This window comes from Mesoplodon densirostris, chromosome 11 (assembly GCF_025265405.1).
Source record: "Mesoplodon densirostris isolate mMesDen1 chromosome 11, mMesDen1 primary haplotype, whole genome shotgun sequence".
NCBI classification, from domain to species: Eukaryota; Metazoa; Chordata; class Mammalia; order Artiodactyla; family Ziphiidae; genus Mesoplodon; species Mesoplodon densirostris.
The window spans coordinates 75897392-75914770 of NC_082671.1; the positions used below are offsets into that span (position 1 = coordinate 75897392).

The window sequence follows — 17379 nt, forward strand, 5'->3', positions numbered from 1 at the left end:
AGAGGAGGTGGAGAGGCAGGCAAATTTCATCCCCTTTTCCACCTCTGTTCTCACATTAAAAAAAAATGTCAAATGAAGCTTTCTATAATCCTATGCCTCAGGCCTTAATGCTTATGTCTGATAAATATTACAATTATCATTCTATATTAAAGAAGTTAGGTACCCCAATATTTAAATTAGCCAGTCGTGGGCCAAAGTACCTTATAGAATTCCTTTCCAGGCCTGAATTTTATGACATCTGGCCAAGAAATGGAACTGACAAAAGTATACTTTCAAGTCTTTAAACCATGTAGGCTATTTTATTGAGCAAAAAATTAACCTTCGATTTGGGGATCTGCTTTATACATTATTTCATCATCACACACTGGGGAAACCACAGGGTACAAGGCACTGTACTAGCTAGACATGATGGGATTTATGGGGTTCAAATTATTCTCAAACTCTTAAGACCTCTAGGTCCATTGCCAATCCCCTTACCTACATCTGTCACAAATACAATCCTTATACTAAAAAAAAAAAAAAAAAATCACTTGGAATATACTGTCAGTTGGTAGTCAATGGGAAGAAAATGTTTGAGTGCTAATCTCTCCAGTATCCTTAAAAATCTAGCTGAGATAAAGCTGCTAAGGAGGTAAGCAACTTGAGGCAGTGGCTGTGTCCAGCATGGAGGCAAAATAGAAATGTAATTTTAATTTTTGCATTGGTGGTTTTACAGTTTTGGTGGTAAATAACATCTGTACCCTACACCAGGCTCAGTAACAGTTCTTGGCATGACCAACCTTAGTCATCACTTTGGTAAGTGCTTTGGCACGGGCCACTGTTGCTAACCACCATCCTGGTGCAGGTCGTTCACATCTGCTCTCCTATGGATGGAAAAAAGGAAGTGTCTAGCGTCCATTCATTGGCCACATCACCTCCAATCCTATCCTTTACTCGCACGCCTTTCAAATCAGGCCCAGGAGAAAATGATTTCACTTTTGGAAAGAAAGTTAATCAGACAAGGCTACAGTACACTCTTGGCACAGCAAGACTTGGTGGGATGCGGAACGTCCTTGGAGTGACAGTTGAAGGAACTAACCAATAGCACACTGCTGAAGAGGATGATTAGGAAATGTTCTGGCAAACACTGACTCTAACAGACAGACACAGTAGCACAGTGGACAGAGCAAAGGTCTTGAGTTCTGGAAAATGAAGTTCTTAGCCTTACTTTAGCTAGAAAGACAGTGTACGTGAAAGTGTTTTGTAAACTGTGAAAGGAAATGGATTTTCACCAGTCATTAGCTTGGAAATGTTTGGGGCAATTCTTTGGGCCTTGCCTTCCCCAATGATAAATCTGATAACATATTACTCAAATAATGATAAAATAACCTGAGCTCTTTGGAAGAAAGATGCAGTATGTGAATAAAAAGATTTATCTTATTAACAAGAGTAAGTTTCCCTTCACCTAGAATGAATGGTCATTTTCTCCATTTGTCAATTCAATACCTCTTAAACTTCAAGGATCAGCACAAATGCTACCTTCCCTGTGAAAATCCCTGATTTATCCCAACAGAATGAACTGCTCCTTTTCCTGGGTGCTCACAGTTCAACACAGACCTTATTTTGTCACTACTTCCTTCTAGGATACCCTGTATTCTAGAATAGATGACAGCCATATCCCACAGTAAAATGTGAGTTTTCCAAAGGTACGGACTACCACATTCACCTCTGAATCTCCCTCATCTTCCTAGCACAGTGCCTTGCACAGAGCAGCTGCTTAATAAATGTTCCCTGAATTTAGTCTACTTTGGCTTTATGGCATCTTTTTTTACCTCAAAAAACCAAACCAAAAACAACAGTGGAAAGAGAGAAGAAACTTAAGACAAACACATAAGACACATAAAGAATGGCTTCATTCTTTGCATTCCTGCTTTGGAATGCCCACTGCTGATCTCCATACAGTTTTGTCACTGATTGTTATTAGTGAGAGCAAATGTTAGAAAGCACATAAAGGCAGACAATGTAAAAATCCCACCACATGTCATGAAAAAAGTCTGATTTAGGACTATTCTCAAAGTTGCCTTAGCTTCAACTTTAATGGCAAAATTCATACCATCAAAGCCAACACAAGACATATTTTCTCTGCTTTATACATGTGAAAATCAGTATCACCTTCAGATTGAGCTGGGCATCTGCTGGGTGTTTACTCATCTAGGGCAAATGGGCCAGTTGGATAGCATCTGTGTTATCTTTTAAGAACTCATATTGAAATGAAATTTATAAAAAAGGAAATTTATTCAACCTAACTAGTTCACTGTCTTCACACTAATATGCTCTACTCAGGTCCTTGTTAACATTTCCCCCTCCAGCTTCTACCAGATGGACTCTGTTGGTTCTCATCCCAACTGCTGTACTTACAGCACTGTTTCATTAGCTACCTCAGATCCTTTTGGAAGTACAAATCTTACTTTTATATATTCATTCAGAACCTTTTACTCTGCCTCCTATAGGTTTGTCCTATCAGCATCTTCTCTTTTATTGTAAATTCATTCAGGGAAGGAACATGTATATTCTATCCAGAGGTATGGAGAATGTCATATGCAAACAGATAACAATGTCTTTTGAAGACTGTGAGCATAGTGAGCTGTAAATTCTAACCTTCTTGGGAAAATGATGGAAATTTAAAAGGACTAACTGGAAGTCAACTAAATTCTAGTCATATTAGCTTTGTAGATGATGAAGCTACTTCTATGTAACTTCTACCACATTACCAGCATCATGTGAAAACTCAGACTCTGCAGAGGGTCTAAATACCCTAACTTGTCACACTCCCCATGTCAGCCTCTTCTTTTTTTTTTTTTTTTTTTTTTTGCGGTATGCGGGCCTCTCACTGCCGTGGCCTCTCCCATCGCGGAGCACAGGCTCCGGACGCACAGGCCCAGCCGCTCTGCGGCATGTGGGATCCTCCCGGACCGGGGGACGAACCCGTGTCCCCTGCATCGGCAGGCGGACTCTCAACCACTGCGCCACCAGGGAAGCCCCCTCTTCTTATTTTTGAACACTTCTACTCTAAGCCTCCTGCTGTGCTCTTAGCCTCTGCTTGTTTCTTTATTACACCTTTCCCTTTAATGGTTGGCTTTCTGGCTTTCCCATTCTAGTTGCTACTACTCTTGATTGAGGAATACTAGCCTTTGCATAGCTGTTGTGAAAAAGGAGATGACCAGAAGAAATTCACCTTGCGGTGGCAGCTGCCACCAACACACAGAAGCACTCACTCAAGATGGCTTAAAGGAGACAGTGACTCAATGTACGACTAGAAAATTGAGCAATTCAGGCAAGTGTGAAAGGAATTAATACTTTCTAATAACTCCTCCAAGATGACTAGTTGCTTATTAGTATATATTTGATTTAATTATTTTCAAAACTGGTTATCTGGGGAGGGGAAGGAGGTGTGAAGCAAGAAGGGAAGGGGAGATTGTTTTTTTAGAATCCCTAATTAATACAAGTGCCTGCTTTCAGAAAATCCTTCATTTGAGCTATTCCTTTTCACTCTTTCCTACTGGGTGCGTGACATTTTAGAATTCTTGGTTTTAGCAGCAATCCAAAAAGAAAGAATTGCAAACTTGCACATCAAAAATGGGAAAAAAAAAAAAAAAGCATCATGATTTGGCACAAAAACCAAAACAGACTAAAACAAAAAATACAAGCAGCAGCAAAATCATTGAACCTAATTCACAGCATCTTTTTGAAGACAGGGAGGTTAGTTGGTTAAATATCACAATGACCTAGTAGTTACTATCCTAGCTTTGAGAGTTTAAATGTTTAAGAATGCACATCCATAAGCGGCACATGTAGAAGAACCATGGTAGCCAAGAGAGATCTGAACTACTGCTGCCTGGGCCATCCTGTTCCAATCAACATGGATTTCCAGAGTTGCTGTTCTATGGTAACTCTCAGTGAGAGAGACAAAGAAATAGAACATTTTTAGAAACCAAGCAAAAAATGGATGGGAATACAATACCTGGAAAGTTTATCAAGCATGTTGACAAGTTTCATGGCTTCATATTCTTTTTGTTCTTCTGTCATTTCATCTATGGGGTTTGGCATTGGTTCCTCTAAATGACCAGTGATAAGATTAATGCTACAAAAAGAAAAAAAAGTTATGCTGTATGTTTTCAAATTATGCTCTTTCTATACTTTTCTGGTCCAAGTTGTAAGTTATAATAAGAAAGAGTATAATAGCCAAAAAATTGGCAATAGCAATTTTATGATATACAACTGCTATAGGAATTTTTTAAAAATTGACTTTTCCTGCTAATTTGCTTTGGGAAATGGGTGATAGCGAACTTGCCAACTTTTTTTAAAAGGCATGGCTGCTTTTTAAAAATATGAAATTTGATTGGTGCCGTTAGGATAAATATCCTTGGATGCACAGCTTCTTCATTAATTATATAAGGGACAAATGATTTCAGAGAAGGAGAAATCTACTTTGTGATACAGCATAAAACAAATATGTCAAAAAATTGGAAAAATGATGACAGAGGCTGGAATCTGAAAATGAAAGCATGCCAATTTATAATCTCAGGAAATTAGTCCATTAGTGAGACCACAGAAGGCAATGAGTGTTTAAATAATAAAAGATAAAGCAAAAGAACAATTTTAATTAGATTTGATCTGACCTAGATTAAAAAAAAGAATGAAATCTAGCCTACCAAAAGACAGGTATACCATCTGGCTTTCTGGAAATAGATTTAATAAAGTACTTAAGATGAATATGTTCCATAAACTTTGTATGAAGTTCTAATACCAAACAAAACTATCATCTTAATTAAAAGCCACATTATTTTTTTTTTGAGGAGGTGAAATAAAAGGTAATTCTTTCAATGGCTGCCAGATATTTATAGCTTAAACATCTTTCTGGAGAAGCAGACAAGAGGTTACAGCATTTTGTACCAGCCAAGTACACACAGTATATTTTTAATGATCAAATGAAATATCCCTGCAAATGGCAAATCGCTGATAAGTTTCTTTCTAGGATCTACAAACACAAATGGTTTCAGGGGCCAGGCCTTAAGGATATGCAAATGAGTGAATTGGTCAAGTATAAATAACATGGAGTATTGAGGACCAGGGTAAAATGGAGAACAGTGCTAGTCTAAACAGGGAAAAAAAAATCATGCGGGCCAAAACCAAGACACCACGATTAATTACATCATCTGGTGGCTAGCTTGCCAGCCCTGCTTTAGACTTTTACTTGGGCAAGTTAACTTTCTTTACAGAGCAGGGCTTTTCTCACTTGGAGCAAGGGCTAGGTACTATATCTGTTACAAAAAAATATATTTATTTTTCTACATTCCTCAGAGGCTGCCTGACATACAGATTCTTACAGAAGGACTCAATGCTCACCATCCTTAAAAACTGGATCTAAAACATCTGTTTTGCCATTCTTTCATAAGACCTATGTCTAGAGCCATGGTTAAAAAACTTTTTCCTTCAAAGTAGTGGAACCCCTCACCCTTTTTACTTTAACAAATGAAATCTACATAGAAAGCTGATTTATGAAATAGATGAAAGTGGAACTGATCAGGCAGAAGAGGGGATAGGGACGGCCAAGGAGAGTGCAGGCCTAGAATCCCTTCAGTTTGTCCGCACTCATTTGCTTCCTCTTAAGGCAGCCCCTAAGGCATTTTCAGGAACTCTGGGGAAACAGTCTGAAAACCCATAGGCTTCTCAGTGATTCTTAGCCTTGGCTATACATTGGAATCACTTGAGAAACTTTAAACACGAGGCCTCGCCTGAAACCAACTAAATCTGTTTTGTTTTTTTTTCCAGGTGATTGTGATGCACATTGAGGTTAAGAACCACTGGGACAGAGTGCCTACTTGAGACATTCATTGTGTGCTACTAGTCCCTCTCCCTTTTTTCAGGTGCTCATAAAAGAAAAGAAAAAGGTGTCTAGTTAGTGGCCATTAACAAAAATGCCAAACGGGGTCATCACCAAAAGTCAAGAACAAAGAGGACCCAGACGAGGCTTCTGAGAACTATGGAGTTTTTAAGAAGTATCCAGATGCCATAGTGAAAATGTAATTCCACCACCTATCTATTATTTGCTTAGGTGTATAACGACGGGACATATTTTCACTGGTTTCTCTTCTGCTGCCTGCTAAATTAGAAAAAACATATAGTCTTATAAATAAGTAAGTAAAGGTACTTATTATAGGCACATACCACTTACCAAGCAGACAAAGGCAATAAGGCCTTAGAAGAAAGTATAAGGAAGGGAAGGTAGATGTATTAACTATTTAGACCACGCTCATCTGTCTCTTGAGGGAAGGCTTCTCTCCTTAAGCTCAATGGAAGGGTGACTTAAATCAGATCCACACACTGTTTTAGAATATAGTGAAATTAGCACAAGCCATCATGTGCCTCAGGGAAAAAATCTGTCAGGAGGACACACTGGTCAGCTCTGTGGTATTGTGGATACCACAGCACACAAAGTCAGGACATGCATTCCTGGATCAGGGCACATTTGATTCTTTTCTTGGTTCTTTTAAGGGCTTAGTGGAAATGATGTCTGTTTTCCATAAGCTGACCTCAAGTCCGCTGCTGCTAAAATGATTTAATGTCTTGCTGTGAAATTAGCTACTAAAGTCACAAAATCCTTTGCTCACTGAGCATGAAAGCAGCAGCCAGAAATTCACTCTTACAGAGTAAGAACTTACCATCCTTTACCCATGTAGTAAAACATTCCAAACCCCCCAAATCACTCCAGGGATTGAGGTTTCATCTTTTTTCCTTGAGAAAACACCCCCTACCCTACCCCCACCCTGGTACTCAGAAGAACATAAACAAAGCCACAGCAAACACAAGTTGCTGAACCATGCCACTCTCCTATGGGAAAAATGCCAATGTTCTGGGGGCAGGAGGCAGACTTGGATACTGTCTCCCCTCCAGCTCCCCACTTCAAACCAATCTCATGTAGCTTCTACCCAGAGGAAGAGAAAACAAATAGTCACCACCACAGCAACAGAGTGAGGTTTCATAAAAAACTACTTTTGAAAAAAAAAAGACTTTGGTTGAACACTTGCCACCTTTATAACCTTGAACAGTATAGTCTGAGATTTAACTTTCCAGGTTTCAGGATCTTAACACTGAAATTCTGGGATTGGCTTTTTGTTCCAAGACTCTGAGTCCTAAGATACTTTAAGTATACTAACTATGGTGGATATTTTATTGGATAATTTTATATTTATCATAATTTTTCCCACCCTCTCTCTGCTCTCCTCCCCCATCTTCTCAGCACTCCAGTCCTATTTTATGTCTTCCAATTAGGTGACAAGAAGTATCTAAACTCTTATGTGTGATATGTCACCAAGAATTTTGTATTATATAAGGCCATTATATGACAGCAGCTGGCGACAAAAGGATTAAGACTTGCTCTTCAAAATGTTGCTACATTTGGCCAACATCAACAGTACTACACTATTTCACTGAAGAAAAAAAGAGCTATTAAATGTTCCCTGAGCTATATGAAAGTTAACATCTATCTCTAAAAACCGTGGATTAAATTTTGTTCAAAGCACCCTGGTTAACGATGAGGCTATAAAGTCAAGTCCCTACAGAGGCTTAGGCAGATAAGATGAATGAAAAAGATACATTATCAGGGGATTGGTTCAAGATGATGGTGGAGTAGAAGGACGTGCTCTCACTCCCTCTTGTGAGAGCATGGGAATCACAACTAACTGCTGAACAACCATCGACAGGAAGACACTGGAACTCACCACAAAAGATACCCCACATCCAAAGACAAAAGGAGAAGCCACAATGAGATGGTAGGAAGGGCGCAATCACAATAAAATCAAATCCCATAACGGCTGGGTGGGTGACTCACAGACTGGAGAACACTTATACCACAGAAGTCCACCCACTGGAGTGAAGGTTCTGAGCCCCACGTCAGGCTTCCCAGCCTGGGGGTCCGGCAATGGGAGGAGGAATTCCTAGAGAATTAGACTTGGAAGGCTAGCAGGATTTGATTGCAGGACTTCAACAGGACTGGGGAAACAGACACTCCACTCTTGGAGGGCACAGACAAAGTGTACGCATCGAGACCCAGGGGAAGGAGTGGTGACCCCATAGGAGACTGAACCAGACCTACCTGCTAGTGTTGGAGGGTCTCCTACAGAGGTGGGGCATGGCTGTGGCTGACCATGAGGACAAGGACACTGGCAGCAGAAGTTCTGGGAAGTATTCCTTGGCATGAGCCCTCCCACAGTCTGCCATTAGCCCCACCGAATAGCCCAGCTAGACTCCAGTGTTGGGTCATGTCAGGCCAAACAACCAACAGGGAGGGAACCCAGCCCCACCCATCAGCAGTCAAGTGGATTAAAGTTTTACTGAGCTCTGGCCACCAGAGCAACATCCAACTCTACCCACTACCAGTCCCTCCCATCAGGAAACCTGCACAAGCCTCTTAGATAGCCTCATCCACCAGAGGGCAGACAGCAGAAGCAAGAAGAACTACAATCCTGCAGCCTGTGGAACAAAAACCACATTCACAGAAAGACAGTCAAGATGAAAAGGCAGAGGGCTATGTACCAGATGAAGGAACAAGATAAAACCCCAGAAAAACAACTAAATGAAGTGAAGACAGGCAACTTTCCAGAAAAAAAAATTCAGAATAATGATAGTGAAGATGATCCAGGACCTCAGAAAAAGAATGGAGGCAAAGATTGAGAAGATGCAAGAAAAGTTTAACAAAGACCAAGAAAAATTAAAGAACAAACAGAGATGAACAATACAATAACTGAAATGAAAAATACACCAGAAGGAATCAATGGCACAATAACTGAGGGAGAAGAACGGATAAGTGACCTGGAAGACAGAATGGTTGAATTCACTGCTGCAGAACAGAATAAAGAAAAAAGAATGAAAAGAAATGAAGACAGCCTAAGAGACCTCTGGGACATTAAACACAAAAACATTCGCATTATAGGGGGTCCCAGAAAGAGAAGAGAGAGAGAAAGGACCCGAGAAAATATTTGAACAGATTTTAGTCTAAAGCTTCCCTAACATGGGAACGAAAATAGCCACCCAAGTCCAGGAAGCCCAGAGAGTCCCAGGCAGAATAAACCCAAGGAGAAACACGCTGAGACACATAGTAATCAAATTGGCAAAAATTAAAGACAAAAATTATTGAAAGCAGCAAGGGAAAAATGACAAATAACATACAAGGGAACTCCCATAAGGTTAACAGCTGACTTCTCAGCAGAAACTCTACAAGCCAGAAGGGAGTGGCATGACATATTTAAAGTGATGAAAGGGAAGAACCTACAAGCAAGATTACTCTACCCAGCAAGGATCTCATTCAGATTCGATGGAGAAGTCAACAGATTTTCACACAAGCAAAAGCTAAGAGAATTCAGCACCACCAAACCAGCTCTACCACAAATGCTAAAGGAACTTCTCTAAGTGGGAAACACAAGAGAAGAAAAGAGCCTACAAAAACAAACCCAAACAATTAAGAAAATGGTAATAGGAAAATACATATTGATAATTACCTTAAACGTGAATGGATTAAATGCTCCAACCAAAAGACACAGGCTTGCTGAATGGGTACAAAAACAAAGCCCATATATATGCTGTCTACAAGGGACCCACTTCAGACCTAGGGACACATACAGACTGAAAGTGAGGGGATGGAAAAAAATATTCCATGCAAATGGAAATCAAAAGAAAGCTGGAGTCACAATACTCATATCAGATAAAATAGACTTTAAAATAAAGAATGTTGGGCTTCCCTGGTGGCACAGTGGTTGAGAGTCTGCCTGCCGATGCAGGGGACACAGGTTTGTGCCCTGGTCTGGGAATATCCCACATGCCGCAGAGCGGCTGGGCCCGTGAGCCATGGTCGCTGAGCCTGTGCGTCCGGAGCCTGAGCTCCGCAACGGGAGAGGCCAAAACAGTGAGAGAGGCCCGTGTACTGCAAAAAAAAAAAAAAAGTTACAACAGACAAGAAAGGACACTACATAATGATCAAGGAATCAATCCAAGAAGAAGATATAACAATTATAAATATATATGCACCCAACATAGGAGCACCTCAATACAGAAGGCAACTGCTAACAGCTATAAAAGAGGAAATTGACAGTAACACAATAATACTGGGGTACTTTGACACCTCACTAACACCAATGGACAGATCATCCAAACAGAAAATAAATAAGGAAACAGAAAGAAGCTTTAAATAACACAATAGACCAGATAGATTTAATTGACATTTATATGACATTCCATCCAAAAACAGCAGATTACACTTTCTTCTCAAGTGCACACAGGACATTCTCCAGGATAGATCACATCTTGCTTCACAAATCAAGCCTCAGTAAACTTAAGAAAATTGAAATCATATCAAGTATCTTCTCTGACCACAATGCTATGAGATTAGAAATCAATTACAGGGAAAAAAATGTAAAAAACACAAACACATGGAGGCTAAACAATACGTTACAATAACCAAGAGATCACTGAAGAAATCAAAGAGGAAATCAGAAAATACCTAGAGACAAATGACAATGAAAACACGATGATCCAAAACCTATGGGATGCAGCAAAAGCAGTTCTAAGAGGGAAGTTTATAGCAATACAATCCTACCTCAAGAAACAACAAACATCTCAAACAATCTAACCTTACACATAAAAGAGCTAGAAGAAGAAGAAAACACAAAACCCAAAGTTAGTAGAAGGAAAGAAATCATAAAGATGAGAGCAGAAATAAATGAAATAGAAACAAAGAAAACAATAGAAAAGATCAATAAAACTAAAAGCTGGTTCTTTGAGAAGATAAACAAAATTGATAAACCATTAGCCAGACTCATCAAGAAAGAGAGGGAGAGGACTCAAATCAATATAATTAGAGGGCTTCCCTGATGGCGCAGTGGTTGAGAGTCCACCTGCCGATGCAGGGGACATGGGTTCGTGCCCCGGTCTGGGAAGATCCCACATGCCGCGGAGCAGCTGGGCCCGTGAGCCATGGCCGCTGAGCCTGTGTGTCCGGAGCCTGTGCTCCGCAACGGGAGAGGCTGCAACAGTGAAAGGCCCGCGTACCGCAAAAAAAAAAAAAAAAAAAAAAATATATATATATATATATATATATATATATATAAAATTAGAAATGAAAAAGGAGAAGTTACAAGAGACACTGCAGAAATACAAAGCATCCTAAGAGACTACTACAAGCAACTCTGTGCCAGTAAAATGGACAACCTAGAAGAAATGGACAAATTCTTAGAAAGGTATAACCTTCCAAGACTGAACCAGAAAGAAATAGGAAATACAAACAGAACAATCACAAGTAATGAAATTGAACCTGTGATTAAAAATCTTCCAGCAAACAAAGTCCAGGACCAGATGGCTTCACAGGTGAATTCTATCAAACATTTAGAGAAGAGCTAACACCTATCCTTCTCAAAATCTTCCAAACAATTTCAGAGGAAGGAACACTCCCAAACTCATTCTATGAGGTGACCATCACCCTGATACCAAAACCAGGCAAAGATACTACAAAAAAAGAAAATTACAGACCAATATCACTGATGAATATAGATGCAGAAATTCTCAACAAAATACTAGCAAACAGAATCCAACAACACATTAAAAGGATCATACACCATGATCAAGGATTTATCCTAGGGATGCAAGGACTCTTCAATATACACAAAACAATCAATGTGATACACCACATTAACAAATTGAAGAATAAAAACCATATGATCATCTCAATAGATGCAGACAAAACTTTTGACAAAATTCAACACTCATTTATGATAAAAACTCTCCAGAAAGTGGGCACAGAGGGAACCTACTACAACATAATAAAGGCCATATACAACAAACCCACAGCCAACGTCATTCTCAATGGTGAAAACCTGAAAGCATTTCCTCTAAGATCAGGAACAAGAGAAGGATGTCCACTCTCACCACTATTATTCAACATAGTTTTGGAAGTCCTAGCCATGGCAATCAGACTAGAAAAAGAAACAAAAGGAATACAAATTGGAAAAGAGGAAGTAAAACTGTCACTGTTTGCAGATGACATGATACTATACATGGAGAACCCTAAAGATGTCACCATAAAACTACTAGAGCTAATCAATGAATTTGGTAAAGTGGCAGGATACAAAATTAATGCACAGAAATCTCTGGCATTCCTATACACTAATGATGAAAAATCTGAAAGTGAAATCAAGAAAACACTCCCATTTACCACTGCAACAAAAAGAATAAAATATCTAGGAATAAACCTACCTAGGGAGACAAAAGGCCTGTATGCAGAAAAGTATAAGACACTGATGAAAGAAATTAAAGATGATGGAAAGATATACCATGTTCTTGGTTTGGAAGAATCAATATTGTGAAAATGACTATACTACCAGAGCAATCTACAGATTCAGTGCAATCCCTATCAAATTACCAATAGCAGTTTTTACAGAACTAGAACAAAAAATCTTACAATTTGTGTGGAGACACAAAAGACACCGAATAGCCAAAGCAGTCTTGAGGGAAAAAAAACGGAGCTGGAGGAATCAGACTCCCTGAATTCAGACTATACTACAAAGCTACAGTAATCAAGATGATATGGTACTGGCACAAGAACAGAAATATAGATCAATGGAACAGGATAGAGAGCCCAGAGATAAACCCATACACCTGTGGTCAACTAATCTATGACAAAGGAGGCAAGGATACACAATGGAGAAAAGACAGTCTCTTCAATAAGTGGTGCTGGGAAAACTGGACAGCTGCATGTACAAGAATGAAATTAGAACACTCCTTAACACCATACACAAAAATAAACTCAAAATGGATTAGGGACTTAAATGTAAGACTGGACACTGTAAAACTCTTAGAGGAAAATAGAGGAAGAACACTCTTTGACATAAATCACAGCAAGATCTTTTTTGATCCACCTCCTAGTGTAATGGAAATAAAAGGAAAAATAAATGAATGGGACCTCATGAAACTTAAAAGCTTTTGTACAGCAAAGGAAACTATAAACAAGACGAAAAGACAACCCTCAGAATGGGAGGAAATATTTGCAAATGAATCAACGGACAAAGGATTAATCTCCAAAATATATAAACAGCTCATGCAGCTCAATATTAAAAAAAAAAAAACCAATCCAAAAATGGGCAGAAGACGTAAATAGACATTTCTCCAAAAAAGACATACAGATGGCCAAGAGGCACATGAAAATGCTGTTCAACATCACTAATTATCAGAGAAATGCAAATCAAAACTACAATGAGGGGGCTTCCCTGGTGGCGCAGTGGTTGAGAGTCCGCCTGCCGATGCAGGGGACACGGGTTCGTGCCCCGGTCTGGGAAGATCCCACATGCCGCGGAGCGGCTGGGCCCGTGAGCCATGGCCGCTGAGCCTGTGCATCCGGAGCCTGCGCTCCGCAACGGGAGAGGCCACAACAGTGAGAGGCCCGCGTACCGCAAAAAAAAAAAAAAAAAAAAAAAAAAAAAACTACAATGAGGTATCACCTCACACCGGTTAGAATGGGCATCATCAATCTAAAAACAACAAATGGTGGACAGGGTGTGGAGAAAAGGGAACCGTCTTGCACTGTCGGGGAGAATATAAATTGACACAGCCACTATGGAGCACAGTATGGAGGTTCCGTAAGAAACTAAAAATAGAACTACTATACAGCCCGGCAATCCCACTACTGGGCATATATCCTGAGAAAACCATAATTCAAAAAGACACCTGCACCCCAATGTTCACTATTTACAATAGCCAGGTCATGGAAGCAACCTAAATGCCCACTGACAGATGAATGGATAAAGAACGTGGATAAAGAACATTTATACAATGGAATATTACTCAGCCATAAAAGGGAATGAAATTGGGTCATTTGTAGAGACGTGGATGAATCTAGAGACTGTCATACAGAGTGAAGTAAGTCAGAAAGAGAAAAACACATATCGTATATTAATGCATATGGGAACCTAGAAAAATGGTACAGATGAACTGGTTTGCAGGGAAGAAACTGAGACACAGATGTAGAGAACAAATGTATGGACACCAAGGGGGGAAAGTGGCAGGTGGTGGTGGTGGTGTGATGAATTGGGAGATTGGGATTGACATATATACACTAATAATGTATAAAATGGATAACTAATAAGAACCCGCTGTATAAAAAAATAAAATTCAAAAAAAAAGATACATTATCAACTCAAAGGAGCTTATGCCTGGTATGACAGGGGCCACAGTCACTCAACTCCATCAGTCAGTTACCATGTGAGAATGCAGGCTCAATGTTATCAGAACTTCCAGTTTTTCAAAAGAAGTTAGAAATTCAGATTTTCATCTGAAATATCTGAATTCTAAATTATTTTAAGAAGCCCTATGTAAAACAAAAATTAAAAACATAAAACCAAATAACCAATACAACATCAGGCAAGTGAAGCAAAACCTACTTGCAGGCTAAATGTAGCCTATGGACTGACAATTTGTAACCTCTAGGAAAGGGATCAGGGTTTTTAGGAAAAGGCATTTGTGTGCCAGATCACAGAAGAAGGGGGCAGGTGGGGTGGGAAAGGAGACATTATATGCACATGGAATTAGAAATGTCTTTCCAGGAAAAACTCTCCATAATCTGCCACTCCACAAAAGCAATCAAAAGAGCAGAGTGGAAATTTACCATATCCTGTTTTCTTGAATTCCATTCCCTGGCCCCACTCCCCAACTAGATGTGAAGCTTGATGAGGGCAGGGACCTCAACTGTTTTGGTATCCTAATGTTGAGAAGGGGTTGACCAACTTAAATTTATTCAACAACTCAAAAAAATTAATTCAACAAAAATTTACTGAGTGCCTATAGTATGTGAGGCACTATTTTGGGGCCATCTCAATGAATAAAAAAATTTCTCTCATGGAGTTTATCTTCTAGTGGGGAAAAAAGACTAAATGAATAAGTAAATTATATGGTATGTTAGAAGGTAGTAAGTGCTATGAAGGAAAAAGAGGAAGGAAGTGCAAGGTGGAGGGGTAAAGGTAGGAGTGTGGCAATTTTTAATATGGGGACAGGACAGACTTTACTAGGAAGATGATAATTGAGTAAAGACATGAAGGAGGTGAGGGAAAAAGACATGTAGCTATCTGGAGAATAGGCATTCCAGGCAGAAGGAGCAGTCAGTGATGCAGAGGCCTCAGGCAAGAGTGTGTCTGGAGCATGACAAACAGTGAAGAGCCCAGTGTGGTGACAGTACAGTGAGAAAGGGTGCATGTACATCACTACAGGGACTTTTGGTGTTTAGCCATTGTAGAGTTTTGAGCAGTGATGTCTGACTTACATTTTATAAGGATCGCGTTGGCTACTGAGTTGAGAACAGACTGAAGAGTGACAAGGATAGAAGCAACAAGACCAGTTAGGAAGCTATTTAAAATGATCCTGGAGGGAGAGAAAAGTTTAGCTTGGGCTGGAGTAGGTAGCAGTGATGGCAGTAAGGGGTGATTAGATTCTGAATGTATTATGAAGGCAGAGCCAGAATTACCTAACAGATTTCTGTGAACTAGAATGAACTGAATAGAACTTTTAGCTTTCAGGGATATCAGGGTTTATAAAAAATATATTTTCTCATTTTCTATTTTGGTTATATCAAAGAAAGATAATAGATGCTCTAAGAACAGGGAAATTATGTGAGGGGCAAATCATCTCTCCCTTTGATTGGCTTTGAAGAATATGTAGCAGTTAAAACACAAGCTTTGACTTCACACCTGTTAGGATGGCTATTAGATTTAAAAAAAAAAAGCCAGAAAAATAATAAGTATTGGAGAAGATGCAGAAAAACTGGAACCCTTGTGCATTGCTGGTGGGAATGTAAAATGGTACGGCAGTTCCTCAAAAAATTAAACATAGAACTACCATATGATCCATCAATTCCACTTCTGGCTATATACCCAAAAGAAGTTAAAGCAGGGACTCTCGAAGCAGGGACAGATATTTGTACACTCGTGTTCACAGCAGCATTATTCACAACAGCCAAAAGGTGGAAACAACCCAGGTGTCCACTGATGGATGAATGGATAAACAAAATGTGGTAAATACATTAAATAGAATGTTACTCAGCCTGAAAAAGGAAGGAAATTTTGACACATGCTACAATATGGATGAGTCTTAAAGACATTCCAAGTGAACTCAGTCATAGAAGGACAAGTATATGATTTCACTTATATGAGGTTCTTAGATTCCACTTATATGAGGTTCCTAGTCACATTCATAGAGAAAGAAAGTAGAATGGTAGTTACCAGGGGTTGTGGGGAGAGGGAATGGATACAGAGTTTCAGTTGGGGAAGATGAAAAGTTCTGGAGATGGATGGTGGTGATGGTTGCACATTAATGTATATAATGCCACAGATATGTATGCTTAAAATGGTAAATTTTATGTATATTTTACCCCCAAAATAAGAAGGCAAAGTGAAAAGCACAGTAAAACCTGCTTTGTCTACCTCAAAAACAACAACAAAAATCTCAAAAAACAGCAGCTCTGGAGTTAGGCCACCTGACCACTCATGAACTGTGTGCCCTAGACAAGTTCTGGAAACCACTGAACTTTAGTTTCCTCATCTGTAAGATGGGGATAACCCTAGCCCAAAGGTTTGCTGTAAAGATTAAATGAGATAATATCAGGAAAGTTCTTAGAACAGTACCTGACACATATTAGATAATAAATACCAGCTATTATTAGCATAAGTGAGCTACTTGGTAAGAAGTAGGTCAGCCAGAAGGCCTTGGATCCAGTGAGTTAGTCTATTAAGTTAAATCGTCACTACGGAGCTGCATCTGCTAAAGAAGCCATGCAACACTGTTTTGTGGAGTTTGCTATGGTTAAATTCAGATACAAGGTATTCTGAAGAGACACCAGTTAATAATGGTGACTGAGCTGAAAATGTCTCAAGTAATTTGAGAATTACCATATAAATATAAAACTGATTCCACATTAAAAGAGTAGGGTAAATTGTGAAACAACATCTTAATCCAAGTTTTTGCATTCTATTAGCAATGTAAAGAAATAGGGTAATGTGTAATTCTTTCACTTATTTATCAACTATTAAGTATCATGTATCATCCATATAAACAGACATACTGAATACATAGAGATACACCAAGTTGCACCTAGGCAATTTAAAAAGCTCCAAAATACCTTTTTAAATTATAGTGCTTTATAATGTTTCCTACATTGGGCTGTTGGATTAAGAGTGATATCCTTGATATAAAGGATATAGAAAACTATGGTTGTGAATCTGTAGGAAATGAAACCTGAAGCAAAGCTCAATATTGTAGGTTCAGGTAACACACCTTTTGCTGGCCATTTACCCAAATTAAAATACAAAA

General features: G+C 39.2%; 1 protein-coding gene and 1 long non-coding RNA gene across 8 annotated transcripts in view; one reads left to right on the top strand and one right to left on the bottom strand.

Annotated features, from left to right (window-relative positions):
- Nucleotides 1–3308, top strand: part of LOC132498955 (uncharacterized) — a 120896-nt gene extending 117588 nt beyond the window's left edge. Inside the window, exon 6 of the long non-coding RNA XR_009533815.1 lies at nt 3138–3308. This is a non-coding gene — a long non-coding RNA (uncharacterized LOC132498955). The remainder of the gene's footprint in view (nt 1–3137) is intronic.
- Nucleotides 1–17379, bottom strand: part of RIC8B (RIC8 guanine nucleotide exchange factor B) — a 118925-nt gene that overhangs the window by 12341 nt on the left and 89205 nt on the right. For 3 of the 7 annotated variants that reach the window (XR_009533812.1, XR_009533811.1, XR_009533810.1), the window contains exons 9-10: nt 4001–4120; nt 780–863 (exon numbers count right to left, since the gene is read on the bottom strand). The exons of 2 other annotated variants lie outside the window; for them this stretch is intronic. Coding sequence is in view for 1 of the 5 variants with exons in the window: in XM_060113246.1 (XP_059969229.1) it covers nt 4001–4120 (120 nt within the window). In the remaining 4 variants the exon portion in view is untranslated. The remainder of the gene's footprint in view (nt 1–779; nt 864–4000; nt 4121–17379) is intronic. 2 more of the 7 variants (XR_009533813.1, XM_060113246.1) reach the window with 1 other exon arrangement.